A 16911-nucleotide genomic window follows, 5' to 3' on the forward strand; every position below is an offset into this window, starting at 1 on the left:
CACATGCTACTTTTTCAGTATCATAAGTATTGGGAAGTGTTGTTACATCCGGAAACATGATATTTTATGCATACAGGAAATGCATTTTCCTTGGTCTTGTTTTCCACCGTAGGTGACACTTGGTAATGGGCTTGAATATTTGGCAGTATTGTACAACATGGGTACCATCCAATCCTTCCTTCTCCACAGTCCCAATTTACATTGGATATAAGACATCCTTTTCCTTGTGCTTAATTCTGCATAGGCACAGACGTCCCATATATGCCAATGGGGTCAGTGTCTAGATAACTGTCTACAAATCCAGCAAATTGCAAGACCTAAAGCTTCGGCTACTTTCTCATGTACTGCAATGAGGGGATGGTCAGCGCATTGTGCAATACAGGTAGCAAACACATAAGTCAGCTACTAGAAAATATTGTTTGCACTATGCAATGCATTTTTTGTCTTTTTCATCATTCGAGGTCTTACCACATTTCCTTTAGATTTGCTGTTGCCGATTGTGCCCTTCACTCACAATTGTATACCCTGAAAGACAAACATGCCAATTGTATCCTACATGGAAAAAATGTTAGGTAGTGAATGACAGAGAGAAGAGAGAAAAGAATCAACAACTGTGGACCACTCAAGAACACCATATTGAAATCTGCCTCTCTAATTCAGTAATGCACTATTTTACATATAATTTAAAGGAACATTGCAAGGAAACATAGCAACACCTTACTCTTAAAGATCATCACATAATTTAAATACAGTCATAAATCAATGACAGAACTGTGCACATTTCAGAATTATTCCTCTGGCTCAGGCTCTCCTACGTGGGTTACAATGCTCCGAATGCATCTGCAACTATCAATCAATTTATTGATACAGAGAAAACTCACAGTTTTCTCTTCAGTCCCCTGTTTAATTGCCAGCTGTATTTACACCTCAATCCACTATTTCACTACCAGCAATATTATATGTGTTGAAAGGTCCTGACAGCAAGGTATTAGGCTCACTTACCTGTGACATTTAACGCATCCCACTTCTGATGCCATTTGTTATGGAATAACTCTTCCAACCCACCCCAGAGTGGGACAAAGAAAACACAGACCCCAGGCAGGGTTTTGGAACAGATGAAATGTATTTGTAGGTGCCTAGGTCTATTTCCCGGCCAAGGCAGAAGGCAGACACACATCCACAGTGTTAGTGTTACGTCTTTTAACAAGCTTCTTCTATCCTGAGTCATTCTTGTGGGGTCTTTATATATATTAGAAAGGGATCACTGACATAATATCGATTACACTAATATAGACTTACAAAATATTGAGGATAAAATATCAACTACAAAAATATTGAATTCCTATCTACAAACAGGTAAGTACAAAAATATCAAATCAAAAATATCATTTAAAAAAAATATAGTCAAAATATATATATTTTTTAAATGTCTTAAAAATAATTCAACATTAATGAAATAATAAAAATAATTAACTAAAATATACTTAAAAATACTTAAATAACCTTACAATTATTAAATAATTAATGTAAGTTAAAAAAAACATACAATTTTATTTTTTAAAACATGTATATATATATATATATATATATATATTAACATAATATTAATAGAAAATATGCAATATTCTTACCATAGGATAGCGAGAGGGTAACATTTACTATTACCACTCCAATGATTGCAACAGTAGGGAAAGCGTTGGATAGCCTAGGGGTAAAAATTACTATTCCCACTCCAGTGAGTGCAACAGTAGGGAAAGCGTTGGATAGCGTAGGGGTAAAAATTACTATTCCCACTTCAGTGAGTGCAACAGTAGGGAAAGCGTTGGATAGCGTAGGGGTAGAAATTACTATTCCCACTCCAGAGAGTGCAACAGTAGGGAAAGCGTTGGATAGCGGAATGTTAAAATTTACTATTCCCACTCCAGTGAGTGCAACGGTAGGGAAAGCTTTGGATAGTGTAAGGATAAAAATTACTATTCCCACTTAGGAGAGTGCAACAGTAGGGAAAGCGTTGGCTAGGGTATGGGTAAAAATTACTATTCCCACTCCAGAGAGTGCAACAGTAGGGAAAGCGTTGGATAGCGTAGGGGTGAAAATTACTATTCCCACTCCAGAGAGTGCAACAGTAGGGAAAGCGTTGGATAGCGTAGGGGTTAAAATTACTATTCCCACTCCAGAGAGTGCAACAGTGAGGAAAGCATTGGATAGCGTAGGGGTTAAAATTACTATTCCCACTCCAGAGAGTGCAACAGTAGAGAAAGTAAATATTTAATATATTAATAAAAATAAATTAAATATCAATACCAATAAAAAAATCATTAAAAGTAATTACTAATCTAATATATTATAATAATTAATCAATTAAAAATACAAATGAATATGAATTATTAAAATTCATTACCTATTAATACAAATTAATTACCAATTAATTAATTACCAATTAAAAATAATAAACAATTAATTCAAAATAAATACCAATAAATAAATTAAAATATTTAATTAATTACAATTAAATTACTTCCCACCCTATTCCCCTATAAACCCACAACCCGCTACGGAAACTAAATTAATAAAATTAACATAATTATCAATTATTCAATTAATAAAAATTAATTACCAATTAAAATTAATTATTTACCAATTAAAAATTAATTACCACTTAATTCAAAATAAATACCAATAAATACATTAAAATATTTAATTAATTACAATTAAATTACTTCCCACCCTATACCCCTATAAACCCACAACCCGCTACAGAATAAAATTACGCAAAAATTAAATAACATAAAATGCATTACTTAAAATAAATTATAATAAAAATATACACTTGTCACACATATACTAACATATAAAACACTTTAAAAAAATCGATATTATTACAAATTCAATATATCTGAAAACCTATATTATCTACTTCGATATTTTGACTTTCTATATTTATAAAAATCGATATTAAATTACTTACCTTAAATTCAATATTTTTGTTGCCTATATTCTGTCCATTCGATATTTTGTCTATTCTATATTTTTACTTCGATATTAATGTGAATCGATATTTTATCTGTATACCGTTAGAAAAGGCTGTCACCAGCAAAACCCCAAAAAGGGACACAGTCCAAACATGGGTAATCATATTGAGAATAGAATTGCCATGCTGGCACAAGACACAGTGAAAAATATAACTGCTGCAATATAAGCAAACAAAGGAACAGAAAACGGGTCGAGCTAAACTTAACATAAGAGATAGTAGGCCTCAGAGTGTGGTTTATGTTGACGACTGTTTGAGGTGTTAGAGAGGGCAGTAAAGGGCCTTGGGTCAGGCTGGATTAGATTTGTAAAGGAGGGGGAGCACTAAGCTGTAGCTCATAGCAAATGGTTCAGGGATAGAAATGGATAGCTTATTATATCTGGGATAGTACTGGAGTGATTTTGAATTCATTACAATATCTATATGCACATGGATATATATATTCTTTCCCACATTGTTAACCTTTGCTTTTTTGGTGCTTGGACTTCAGCTAGCCCCACCTTCAGCTTTCATCATACTGAGAATTGATGTTAAGGATTTTCTCCTTGGTACTAGCCCTGGGGCTGTTCACTATCACCAACTACTACTATGTTTGAGAAGTAGAAATGAGCTCTCTTCAAGTCCTGCTTAGTCTGCTCACAAATAAGATCTACAGTGATGAGCCTCTCGATCAGTGGGTGCATTTATTGCCTTTACCCCTATCATAAATTGGCTCCTCCTGCTTCCCAGATGCCATCATCCCCCCACTATCATCTCCTCGCAACAAGCAATATATCCCTTCCCACCTCCACCTCCTCTAATGATGCCAGAACCAGTCCCGTGCTCCCTTCCACTGACACCTAGACACATGGGGCAACAGAACACATATGCTCAGATTGCATATCAGAAATGGACTAAGAAGTGGATGCTGTTGAAGAAGGAGACAATGAAGATGAACATCATTCCTAAACAAGGGGGATAAATCACCCTCCACATGACATCACCCAGTAAAGATCGGGTTGCTTCAAATGAGGTATATGTGTTACAAAATAAACACTTGTTGTAACCTATGTATATTACATCACTAACACTGCAAGGTAATATTACTAAGGAGTCCAAGCTTGACAAGCAAAAATGGTTCAAGCCTGTGGATATATTAAACTTACCAATGTGAAGGACTGTGTATTCCAGGGGGCTTAGCTTCAGGTGATTGAACAACAGTGTATTCAGTTTCAGTCTCATATAGATAGAACCTAGATCTAGATTGCCTTTTAGGAGAATCTAGAAGACAAATTAACCAAACAGTACCTTGACCCAAACTGCAGCAACACATGTTGGAAATCTAGAGTTTTTAAGATGAGCTATTATTTGACCCTTAGATGTAAGCATTGGTTAGAAGAACAAGCTTAGAACTGTTGTTTCCATTATGCTACATGGCTAAATGGGTCATTCATTGGGTCTGACCAGAAGTCCAGAACCCTAGTTTTGGAGTGACTGCACAACTGTAATGTGTTCCATATATCTTTTATTTTTCCATCTTTAACTATGTTGCCAATTTTGTTCCTTTTCATGTGACCGTTTGCTCCTTCCCTGACTCCCCGTATCCTTACCTTTACCCCTTGCTCATATCTTCATCTTCCTTTTATCTTGGGGCATGATATCTGTCTACTCGAATTTATACTCCCATTTTGTCCTCATGCATTTCTAAATGTCTGTGGAATTGTTGCTGTGTTTCTAATTAATAACTTACATGACTTGAACTCAATACATTTTTATATGTTCCTCAAGTACTAGTGCGCGTTTCCTCCTGTCTTGTTTCCAAAAAGATTCTTCCTGGGGCATTGCACTGATGTGTTTTAAACTGATCACTCTTTCATCATAGTTCCAGCAATGTGGCATAGTGCATTCTTGATTTTGTTCTTGGTTTTAGGAATCAGGGACTCGTTTCTAGTTATAAAGGGACTGAAAATCCTCTAATTTCTGGAGGACACTTCATGGTAACTTTATCCATTGTGGTTAACCAGTTTGTTGTACATGTAACCTTCTTGTTCTAATAAAAATTCTACACTTCATTTTAACACCATTATCTCCTTACAGGTCCCATCAATTATCATCCACATATGCCTGGACCATAAGTAAAATTAATTATGCTAAGCCATGCACCCAATTTTTGGGAGTAGCCATATAATTACCCACCTCTTACTAAAATATATCTGCTCCCCACGGTGTTTTTACACTCGCCTCTATGAGGAGCCCTCATAAATGCAGGTGGTCGAAACACGTTGGCACCACATGCCAAGGGACCACCTTACCTATAAAGAGCCCATGCTGTGCGGCCATCCACTCACGTAAGCCAGGAAGGTCCTAGATTCAACAGTGTACACACGCTTGCTGAAGGGACCGACTCTCCACGTGACTCTTAACAATACAGGACTTGTGGTCAAAACGATTTCCTACCCACCTTTCCCTTCTTCTGTGTAAATATCTCTGTATTTACACTCTTAATTTGTATATTCTTACTATCGTATGAAACATAAAAATAAACAGAATTGTTGTACACATATTGTTTTATTCTTCTCATGTACATCTTGTGCACTGGTGGAGGTATTCACTTGCAACAAATCTCACTGATCTGCTTACTTGGGAGCACCAACAACTGTCCGTTATAACACTGATAAAGCACAGTTAAGAATATCAGGAAATGTGTAGAATTTTATGGAAAACCAAACAATGGCGGACATCTGGAGCCCCACCTCCCACACAGTTCCTTTCAATCGGAGCTTGGTACCAGCTGTTGCATGACTCCGCTGCCAAGCAGCAACATATGAAAATAGTAACCGGGAATGGTGCACCCAGAAATTGGAAAGTCCAAGAAAACAGGCTGTTTTCTTGTCCATCTGTACGAAATACATTGAAACTCAATTAAGGACATTTTTAATGGATGCAGAACTGTGGACTTTCCAATTTTTGGGTGCACCATTCCATGTTATTATTTTAATGTATAGAATTTGTGGTCACTCTTGTGAAAATGTTATAAACACCAAAAAACTGGTAAGATAATGAAGTATGATTGTTGATTTGTCTGCATGATACATTAGATTTATGTGCATTGTATGACAAATAATCAATAGGTTCAGCCGGGTAGGCATCATTCTCTATACATAAAGTTACTGCCGCCCCCACACCACGCCCCCCCATAAATAATTGGGAGCCAGGAGGCAACAACATAGTAGGTGGAAAAGAACATTGAACACGTCATTAGCTTAATAAAGGAATGCCATCCAAAATTATTTTGATTTGACTAGTATTATCTAGTATCCTGAATATAGTAATAAATATAGCTTGTTATCTTATGTTTCTTGCTACAGCAATTTTTTTGCTGATTTGGAAGCTGTGACTAAAAAGTGCTGGTAACATGCAGACCTAACCATTGAGTTCTTACCACACTGATCTGCCTTGCCAGCATACAACAATCATTCAGTCAGCACTTTAGCACTAAAAGTACTATTAAAATATGAGTATTTGCCTCATTGAGATTGATTATACATGTATACAACCTTGGTAATACTTAATGTTACTACCAGCTAAACTTGTAGGTCCGATTGTGCTTTTCTTTGCTTACTGATTTTTATTTTTATTTTTACAGCAATCTGTGCTGATCTCAGGCCATTTGAAGACCAAATGACAGAGTGAGTACCCTCTAAAGCTACACCATATTCCGTGTTACTCCACTAAGAAAAACAGTGTTAAAGAAAAACATAAGTCTTTCATCTGGTATTTTGCCATTACTATCAATCTGCATTCTGAATGTTGTCAGAACCCCTTTCAGAGGGCTAAGGGGCAAGCAGGAACTACTGGGCCCAACTGTGAGGGTTGAGGCCTTTTACTTCTGAAGTCCCATGGCCACACATACTATGGATCCTGAACATCTGGGCTAAGTCCCCCTTAAGCACTTTACTCTCAGTGGTAGCACGGGTCGGACAGTCCAAGGCTTCTTGGGATGGTGTCCAAATCCTTGTGTGTGGGGGTGGGAGGGGGTCCTTTACCTTCTCTCCTCATGTTCTGGCAGTCAATCCTGGGTCACCCGAAATGGAACCCAGAATCTTCCATGTATTGTACCATTCACAGGCACACATACACTCATCACATGTTTGTAGCAAACACGGTCTGCACAGCACAACATTCTCTCTGTATTGTACCATTCAAGGACACATACATTCATCACATGTATGTAGCAAACACGTGCTGCACAGCACAACATCCTTTCTGTATTGTATCATTTACAGGCACACATACACCCAGCACATGCTTTTTGTATACGCGTACTGCGCAGCACAGCATTATCTCTGTATTACACCACTCACAAGGAAACATACACTGAGCATATGCATAAAGCACATGATCTGCCCAGCACTACACACCAAACTAATGTAGGCCAATGGTATGTTAAGCACGCAGCAGGGGACATTTAAATGAGTAAGCCTGTAGGCCTCACTCCAGTGCCAGGTGATAAGGACCTGTTCCCTCCTACTGATCACTACACAGTATGCTGCCAACACCTCGATCATGCTGCGTAACTCGGGTTATAGGCAGTAGCCTTTCACCACTATGAGGGCAGTGCTTTGGGCACCCCTCCCTGTCCAAATGTGCTGCAATCCATGAGATAGGCTTAGTTAATGGTGCACATGCAGGATCCATGTTCACCCATAACACCTAAAATCAGCACCCGAGATCCAGACATCATTATATTTGGGACAGGGGTGCATGTCCGGTTACCATGCGAGGGACTTTTCCGTCCCAACAAATGTATGTATTATTTAGTATTACACTAATATCCGGTGCTTATATCTTAAAAGCAACCTTTAGAGATTAAAATAATGTAAAGTATTTGGCATGAGCAGATTACCCGGGATTTAAGTATGTGTGCACACAAACGTTTACAGCAGAAGAAATGGCACCTTTTGTGCCACAGAATTTGCTGCATAAAAAAATTCACAATTTAGTTACCGTACCACATGCCTCTCTCAGCACTAACACAAACAGCTCTTGTCCATTGTATCCCCACACCCCGTACATGTCGCTTTTCTCTTCACAGTGTATGGGAGCTTTTCCATCTTGTGCTAGCAGTAGCTCTGTTTTTAGGCGTCCAAAATTCAACATGGTGAGCAACCATGTATACTCTTGGCACAAAGAAAATGGCATGTACTTCTACTAACAGCCATTGTTCCATGTAAATTGACATTGCCACCCCCAATGTACCTGAGTGCTGAAATGTTCCTATGTTCCTATTTTATAATTGATTGTGCCCAATAATGGTGCCTTTATTCTCTGTTGTTTGTACTCGTATGGAAACAATTGCCCGTGCTCCCAAGTTGAACCACCTTTGGAAAATTCAATTTTTCTGGTTTGTTTTAGGTGTTAATATTTTATGTTGTAATGGCAGTATGTCGGAAACATAAAGAATATCCATATGTAAATGTATAGACATAATTATACACAAGGTACTTAGGGGTCTAGGAGCTGAAACCAGAAAAGTGTTTGCTGCTATAAAACCTATGTCTAGTTAGTACTATAGGAATATAAACAGTAACAGACCGAATCGCCAATAAATGAAACACCTGTAATCGTGAGTCACCCCAGTTGTTTTGGATTCCCATCAAAGTCTTACAAGATCAATATTATCATTTGGTAATCCCTGGCGGGTATTGTGTCTCCTGACCATTGAGATCACAAGCATACCCTCTCGGATGGTTCGGGGTAGCGACCACAATCACACAGGTATCACAAATGCTGTTGATTCAATGGGAAAGGTGCAGTGCAAAAAGGAATAAGTGGTGATTTAAAATAGGATAGGGAACTAACAAAAGAAATTTTAATAAGCGTTGGCCCCTTCCTGATTAAAAACAAGAACAGACTGGTAAACTTATCGCATTGATAACAAATATCTGCGCGGAGACCAACATGTTTCAGCCTAAGAGGGAGTGACCTCGGGCTTTCTTCAGGGTCTCTGTTCTAGATGGTGCTACTGCCTGTATAAGTGTAGTAAAGTGTGAAAAATTATACAAAAAAACACACAAGTGAAAAGAGCCAGAAAAGGATATAGTGTTCCTTCTTCTGTGCGTACTCCTCTTCGGAAGCAGGTACTCGGTTACTGTAGTCGGGGGACAAACATACAAGTGAAACACTTTCAGCAACCCTGGTCTGAGTATTACCAAGCATCGAGTCAAGAACTTTATCAACCTGTGATACTCACCCAGTACTTCCGGGGAGTGGACCTCACCTCTTCCTGGACCTGGCTCAGGATATGTGAGACCCCGCTCTACGGGAACAGAAACCGACCTCATGGTTATGGTTATGGAGGGATCAGGTAGATCTACTCTCATGCATACTACATGAAGTCAAACGTGTTCTGGACGTAGGGTATACTGTCATACACCTGGACGCGCTCTCGTGTCAGTGCCCCTCATTGCACCCACCCGCCGCGAGTCCAAAGGGACTCGAGAGATGTTCTATTGACAAGGCTATGGGTTGATGTCAAACGTAGCCCGCCGAGGGTGCTAGCGGAGCTATCGTCTTACCTGTCCGTCGTTGTCTCGAGCTGTGACTGAGTCAGGGGGAGGCTCAGAACAGTGTTCGTCATTCTTACTTGAATGGTTAGAGAAAAAGTTCCCAACCAATCAGCCAGAGATACAACGACGTAACCTCATACTGAGGCTCGAACTACTCGATGACGTCATTCTCAACATTCGGGTAGTTCCAGTGATGTGCAAAGGACCCCGTGGTTGTTCAGTGGCTGGTCAAAATTGCCTGGTGGGGAAATTAGGAGAGACTGAACCATGGGATGTCGTCATTCAGTCCGTGTTGATCAGTACCCAATCTGTACACCCATCTTTGCTCTTTGCGAAATAGGAAGTTGGACACATCGCTTACATGGGTGGGGATGTGTGGTTTTTCAAGGACATGCCAATGGAAATCGTTTTCACTATGATTATGCTCGATAAAGTGTTTGGTAAGTTTCGAGATATCTTTTTTGCAGCGGAATGTACTCTTATGTTCCTGCATTCTCACTCTAACCTTTCTGGTGGCCATGCCAACATATCGCTCGTTACAGATGCATGTGAGGAGATAGATAAGGTTGTTGCTGTTGCAATTGGAGAATTGCCTCAACTCCCAAGGTCGATCTGTCCCGATATCCACGCTAGTGATCTTAGAGGTGAGTGGACAGACAGAACAGTTACCACAAGGGTGGTGGCCTGTAACAGGTGGCAGGTCCCAAAGGGTGCCCACTTCTCTCTTGGCAGTGGTTTTGGGACGGGTATGTACCAGTCGATCCCTTAAGTTTTTGGAGCGTTTGAACGCAAATAGGGGGAATTCAAGTTTGTCCTTCCCGCTATTAAGAATGCGCCAGTGTTTCTTGATAATTTTCTGAACCTTATTTGACTTGGTGTTATAAGTACTCACGAGAGTGAGTCGTTCTGTCGGTGGTTTGGCAGGTTTAGGTTCCAGTAGCGCAGCCCGGTGGTTGTTGGCTGCTCTTTTGCATGAGCGATTCACCAGTCTTTTGGGGTAATGCCTTGCCAGAAGCTGATTGGACAGTTCACCGGCATGTCGTTCAAAACTTTCAGCGGTGGAGCAGTTCCTGCGGACTCGTAGGAATTGCCCAAATGGGAGGTTATCCCTTAGGGCCTTGGGATGTTGACTCTCATACAATAGGAGGGAGTTGCGTGCCATTGGTTTACGGTAGAGTTCGCTCTGTAGGCCATTCGCTGTACAGTAGATTGAAAGATCCAGGAAGGCTACTCTTTCCTTACTTATTTCAATAGTGAAACGGAGGTAGTCATTTTGATGATTGAGCCATTCGTGGAATTGTAGAATGGATTCTTGGGACCCTCTCCACACTAACAAGACATCGTCTATATATCTCTTCCACCAGATAATAGACGTGAAATGTGGGTTGCTCGCATGTAGTACCGTGGTCTGTTCAAATTTGTGAACATACAGGTTCGCCAGGGACGGGGCAAAAATACTTCCCATGCTGGTTCCAGAGATTTTGTATAGACATAGGCAGCGCACATATGGACACAAGTAAACAAATATGGATGTTGGTTGAATGAATGGATTGATGGGCTGGTTGTAACATAGAAGGAGGATGAATGGATTAAGAAGAGTGAATGAATTGACGGATGGGTGGTTACATACAGGGGGATTATACGTGTGAATGGCTGGGGGTACATACACTAGTGGGTGGGTAGCTAGATGGATTGGTGAGGTTGGGTAGTTGGATGGATGTTAGTGTGGATGGATGGATGGATGAATGTTTGGTTGGGTTTGATGGATGAGTGCTTGTGCTTGGGTCGATGGATGGCTACATGGGTGAGAGTGGATAATAGACAGTACCAGTCTGGTACTTGATCAGGTGAGAGTAAGATGCTGAGCGGTAAATCTGTGCTCCTCCCAGAGTGTTCCATATCTTTTGTAACCTGATTAATTCAAATAAAGAAGCGTTCATAATACCTGCCTGCGACCTGGTTATTCCAGATTCGGAGCAGAGCGTAGATTTATGCAACAAGCCTTACTCTAATTTTTTGCAGATTGCTTGGTGCTTTTTTGTTCCGAAGCCAAAAAGGTTTAACAAAATATATTCTTCTGTCAGTAATAGCAGCCAAGTTCACCAACATGGTTAAATGTAGTGGGGGTGGAAATTTGAACTGTGATGAAATATGTTATTTTGGGAAACGGCAAAGTCTGGGTTTCCTTTTCAAGGCTATAATTTAGGTGGTATGTGAAATAAAAGTGAGGCTAATTAACTAGTGTAACAAGCGTTTGACGTTTCACTTCTGATGTATATATATATATTCCTTTCAGCTCGAGTAAGCTCTATGAACAAACACATAACATTACAAAGTACGAAGCCTAATCTCTATAATACAGACACGTTTTGATTTTTACCAAAATATGTGTAATCAAAAAGGCAATTTTAATTGACAGCTGTTGGTAATTATATTGAAGCGTTAGTTTTTTTCTGAGGAATAGCAGGATATTCTTGGAGCTAGGCAAATATAACAGTCAATAGTGTCCGTGGCCTGTGTACAGAATTGTATAGGGCTTTTTTCAAAAGATCGTAACCATTTTTTGTGGGGGTAGGGGGGTTAAATCAGTCTTGGAATCAGGTCTTTCTGGAACATGAAAGAACGCAGTAGCTGACAATCTATTTCCTGGAAAAGGACAAGACGCCACTCATCCAGCAGTTTATCAAGTAATTCCATCCTAAATTAAAATTCCTTGTTTTTTGCGAAGTCCTTGATATTTAGATTGGATATTATTTAGTCAATTTCCTGCACACAGATTTGTAGAATTTATAAGGCATACAATTTGGAAATAATTGGCTGCTCTTTTTGCCTGCTCGAACATTTTGCAATAGTGCAGGCACTTAGAGGTGGTCCTATTTTGATGGATACTCATGACTGCAGATTCCTCACATCTCTGTGTGCCAGACTGGGCTTAGAAAGCTTTCACGGCAGAGCTCCTGTGCAGAGCACTTGTGGTGATGTGTGGATTATCAGTGACTCAATTCCTCCCTGGAAGAGATAGAGCGAGCCAAATATAAACACCACCCATGTACTCTTATGTCAGTTCCTTTCTTTCTCTGCTTTCGGATGTGGATACAAAGCTGTTTTTCAAGAATTCTCCAACCAGTGTTCAAGGGAACTATAATTCCTCCTAAAACGATAGGATTTAAACATTTCTGGACTGTCACAAACACAGACATACATGAGGTATGCCTGTGGTGTTTGGGCTCATAGCAGTACACAAAGTCACATGAAGAATGTGTTCTCATGAATCCAAAGGTGATCCATGATGGTGAAAGTAGGTAGTATGTTGACGAACAGTGAAAGAAACCATGAAAGTCCTGCTATCATTCTAAGTAGAGAATGTGGACCCACTCAGGATGTGTTTTCTTCAACACATCCTTGTTGCGGTTCAAGTCTTCGGGTAAGTACAGAGCAAGGTTAAAGTGGAAATACAAGAAAGTCTATTTGGACTCGTACCCATCCTGCCACTCTCTACCTCCAGAGAAGTTGGGAGTGTGTCACTGTGCCACTCTGCTTCACTCCAGATCCACAGAGGAGCTGATTCCACAATTGATCCTGATGCTGGCCAGAGTTCCCTGGGTCATCAGCACTGTTGCAACATAGCAAGGCTTTACGGAGGCCATATTTTGCATCTTTGGCAGTCTTCTAGTTCCCTCTAGTTTGCATTCAGGCCCCAAGAATCCACAGGGGCCTACAGTTAGGTTACCACTGGAGGATCTTTCCTAGGTGCTGTCTCTGGCTCTAGAACCCACTTTGAGTTCTGTACCAGCTTCAGTGCTGACTTCCTTTCTGATGCCAAAATCTGCACCAGTCTCTCCGGCTTCGAAGCAGGCCACAACACCCCCAGTGCCTGAAGAAGACTTTATCAATATGGGTGTCCAACTCAGAGTTGAACTTGTTGGGGCCTGGACCGAGGTCACTTCCTGAATCCATTCTGACACACCTGGTCCCCATTCAGTCAGATTCAGATAGGACACTGCTTCTGCCACGGAACAATTCTCAGGTGCTCCACTAACGTTTTTGCTCCACCTCTGATTAGAGTGAGACAGCCTTCAGAGGTGACAGTAAATATGAGAGGGATGACTTGCTCCCTTCTTATGGTGACAATAACCTCTACAAGGACTTGCAGGAGCCCAGTAGGCTGAACACTTCCCTTGATAATCGGCTAATTTTCCCCTACCCCAGGCCACTAACGGAGTAAAGTGCTTTCTTTGCTCTGGTGATTTAACATGTTAAACATTCACCAAAGTAGTAACACAAAAGAGAGTACAAAGTTCCCCAGGGAGGAGGAGGTAAAGAAAAGTCCGTGTGAGTGTAGTGAAGAGCAGAGGTAGGGAAATTCCCTTGTTGGAACTAAAACCCTCACACACCCAGTAACCTAGTTGTTATGCTTTCTTTATATGGGTTCTGCTCCTCGTCAGACTGGTGCTGCAATGTCTGACGGGCTCCCGAAACCGGGGCTCTTTATCGGAGATCTTTTGTTCCAGCCATGTGGTGCATGCGTGTGAGAGGGCAGGGAAAGTGTAGTCGTGAAGTGAAGTGTGTCTAAAAAAGGGTAAGTCAGTCCACAATGTACTTTATTAGCGTGGTTGACTCCCTTGGTTAAAAGGGTTATTGTGGGAGAACCCTGTCTGGATATTTTCAGCACTGTTGAGAATGCAGTGTCAAAATGTCTGCACAGTGGAGTTTCCTGGAAAACTCTTCCAAGGAGACTCATTCAGACTAGCGTGTAGCATGGGGCTTCTTTATGCTTTTCTGCCTCTGACTCTCCATGCCCAAGGTCTGAAGAAGATTAGGAATAACTGGCTCTAAATCACCTCGGTGTCTCTGATTTGGCCAGGTAAGTGTAGTACACAGAAGTTTTGGACATGAGCATCTGTCCTCAAATCAGGCTTCTGCATTGAGAGGAACTTCTGTTGCAGTAGCAGGCGGGGTTGTGTACCCAGGCCTGCGCATTCTACACCTCCGTGAGTGGAAATTGAGCGGTGGCAGTTGAGTTATCCTTGATGCACGGTACCCCAAAACTAAGATCATTTACATCATGCACTGGGATAAATATTTGGCTATGATGGTGTTTGCAACATCAACGTGTTCCATGTTAAACTTCTGAGTGTAGGAAATACGCTTTATTCGGTTTGCGATGCACAATCATATAAGCAATTACAAATACACATATTAAAAACACCAGAAATACATAATTCTTAATAACATTGTCAACATTTTAAAAATCATGCAAAATATATAGCTCTAGCAACCTAGGCTAGCTTTTTCGTTCTGAAAAGTCCAAAACAGTTCCAGAGTCAGTTCCAAGATGAGACGAGTTTAGGAAATGACAAACGTTCTTCTTAAAAAGCCTCAGGTGCAAAATAGCTCAAATAAAGTGCGTAATTCATTCTAGGCTCATCAAAGTGTTCTTATGTGGCTTTAAAAGGTACAAAACAGTTCTAAATTCAAGCGAGTTAAGAAAATAGTAAACATTCAGATCACAGGTACTCTTGTGCAAATTAATTAAATAAACTGCATAGTTCAATCTGGGATCTTCCAGGTACTTTTGGATAATTATAAAAGGCATGGGTTCACCAGAATTCCATCATAGGGAGCCCTGGGTGCTCTGATTTCTATACTGTGCAAAAAGCGCAAGATAAAATACATTACAAAAAATCTCAATACATCATTTTTCATGGATATATTAGCAGCTTCTTTTGGCAGTGCTTTTAGAAAAAGATTGGTTTCAAACTATAGGTTGGTTCGGTGCCTAACACAACATTTTAAAAACCTTGCCACATTTATAACTATAAGGTCTGTTTCCAAACTTTGAAGAGCCAGGAGAGAGGGTCGACAATATCGAAAACCCATAATTTTGAGCATTGGGGTCAGCCAGCGTTTCCGAGGTTCAGCATAAAATTTACAGAATAACGTTACATGAAGGAGTGACTGCGTTGAGATACCATCACAAGGACACTTAGTTAGCTGCTTTGACCAATCATTTGTACATGGGAAAGTTAAAAGGCGATAAAAGATATTTAGTCTGAATCTAGTCAATAAAAATATATCAAAGGTGGTCAGCTTCATAGTTAGATAAGGCTGGATTGAATCTGTTGTTTGGATTAACAATGAGTGCTGCACAGAAAGTTTGTTAATTTAAATAGTCAATCGAAGATCAGCTAGATGGTTTAAACATACGTTCCTTAGCGCTTTTCTAGAGATCCTAGCCATTTCTAGGGGATTATAATAGTAATTCTCTAGACCCAGATCGCAAAGGAACATCTTAACATCCTGTAGCCATGAGATCTTACGGACAAGTTCTAACTTGAGGCAGTCTGACATAATTGCCTGAGTGAACGTTAGTTTGTTAGATGTCCAAATACGGTGTCACAACAGTACTGGTTGCATCCGGATGGTACCCGAAATATAAAGAATGCCCAGCTCTATATGGCAGCTGTATATTGATGTACTTTGCGGTACAGCGAGTAGGAATCGTAGAAAGCTATTTTCAACCTTTTGAATAGTTTCAGACTGCACGTGCCCCCAAACACCGGCCCCATAGATGCCAGTACTGACGCATTTAGCGTGGAAGATTTGGAGCATCTCTGTAGGGGATCTTTTTCCAAGCCTCTGTGTAAACCCAACTAAGGCCATTGTGGCTTTTAAAAATGGAAGTTTTCTCACCTCTATTGCCCTTTTCCAGGTGCCCTTTTCGTCTATAACCACTCCCAAGTAGGGGTATGTTGGAGTTTGCCCGATCCTGCAATTAGTTAAATATATGTCGTTTACCTTTCGTAACTTCTTGCCAGACATCATTATGAAGGTCTTTTTTATGTTAATGTTTAAGTCTAGTTGTGACACAAATATATTATAACAATTGAGGGAACGTTGCAGTTCGCGGGGAGTATGGGCAATAATAACCTTATCATCCGCGTATAAAAGTGCGGGGATGCGGCGGTTCTAGACTAGTTGGAGGTCCTGGCTCCCTTCCAACATGGCTTTTTCTAAACCATTTGTGTATAGTGTGAAGAGGAAGGGAGCCAAGACACAAACCTGCCTTACTCCACGCTCTACTTTGAAGGGTGAGGATAGCTGGCCCCCCTCACCATATCTTACCCTAGCAGTTGCATTGGAATACATTGCATGCAGGTAGTTGACCAATAGCTTATCGACCCCCATTTCTATGAGAATGTCCCAGAGTTTCACATGGCCCACGCAGTCAAATGCTGCGCTCAGATCTATATATGCCATGTACAATCTCCCACCCTTTGCATATACGTATTTGGCTCTTATCAGGGTAAGGTTGAGAACCTGTTCGATGGT

General features: G+C 40.5%; 1 protein-coding gene across 2 annotated transcripts in view; it reads left to right on the forward strand.

Annotated features, from left to right (window-relative positions):
- Positions 1–16911, forward strand: part of LOC147688813 (ATP-binding cassette sub-family B member 5-like) — a 973135-nt gene that overhangs the window by 523660 nt on the left and 432564 nt on the right. For both annotated transcript variants that reach the window (XM_086941722.1, XM_086941721.1), the window contains one exon: positions 6657–6699. In XM_086941722.1, the coding sequence (XP_086797848.1) occupies positions 6657–6699 (43 nt within the window). The remainder of the gene's footprint in view (positions 1–6656; positions 6700–16911) is intronic.

The sequence above is a fragment of the Lissotriton vulgaris genome, chromosome 10, assembly GCF_964263255.1.
Source record: "Lissotriton vulgaris chromosome 10, aLisVul1.2, whole genome shotgun sequence".
Lineage (NCBI taxonomy): Eukaryota > Metazoa > Chordata > Amphibia > Caudata > Salamandridae > Lissotriton > Lissotriton vulgaris.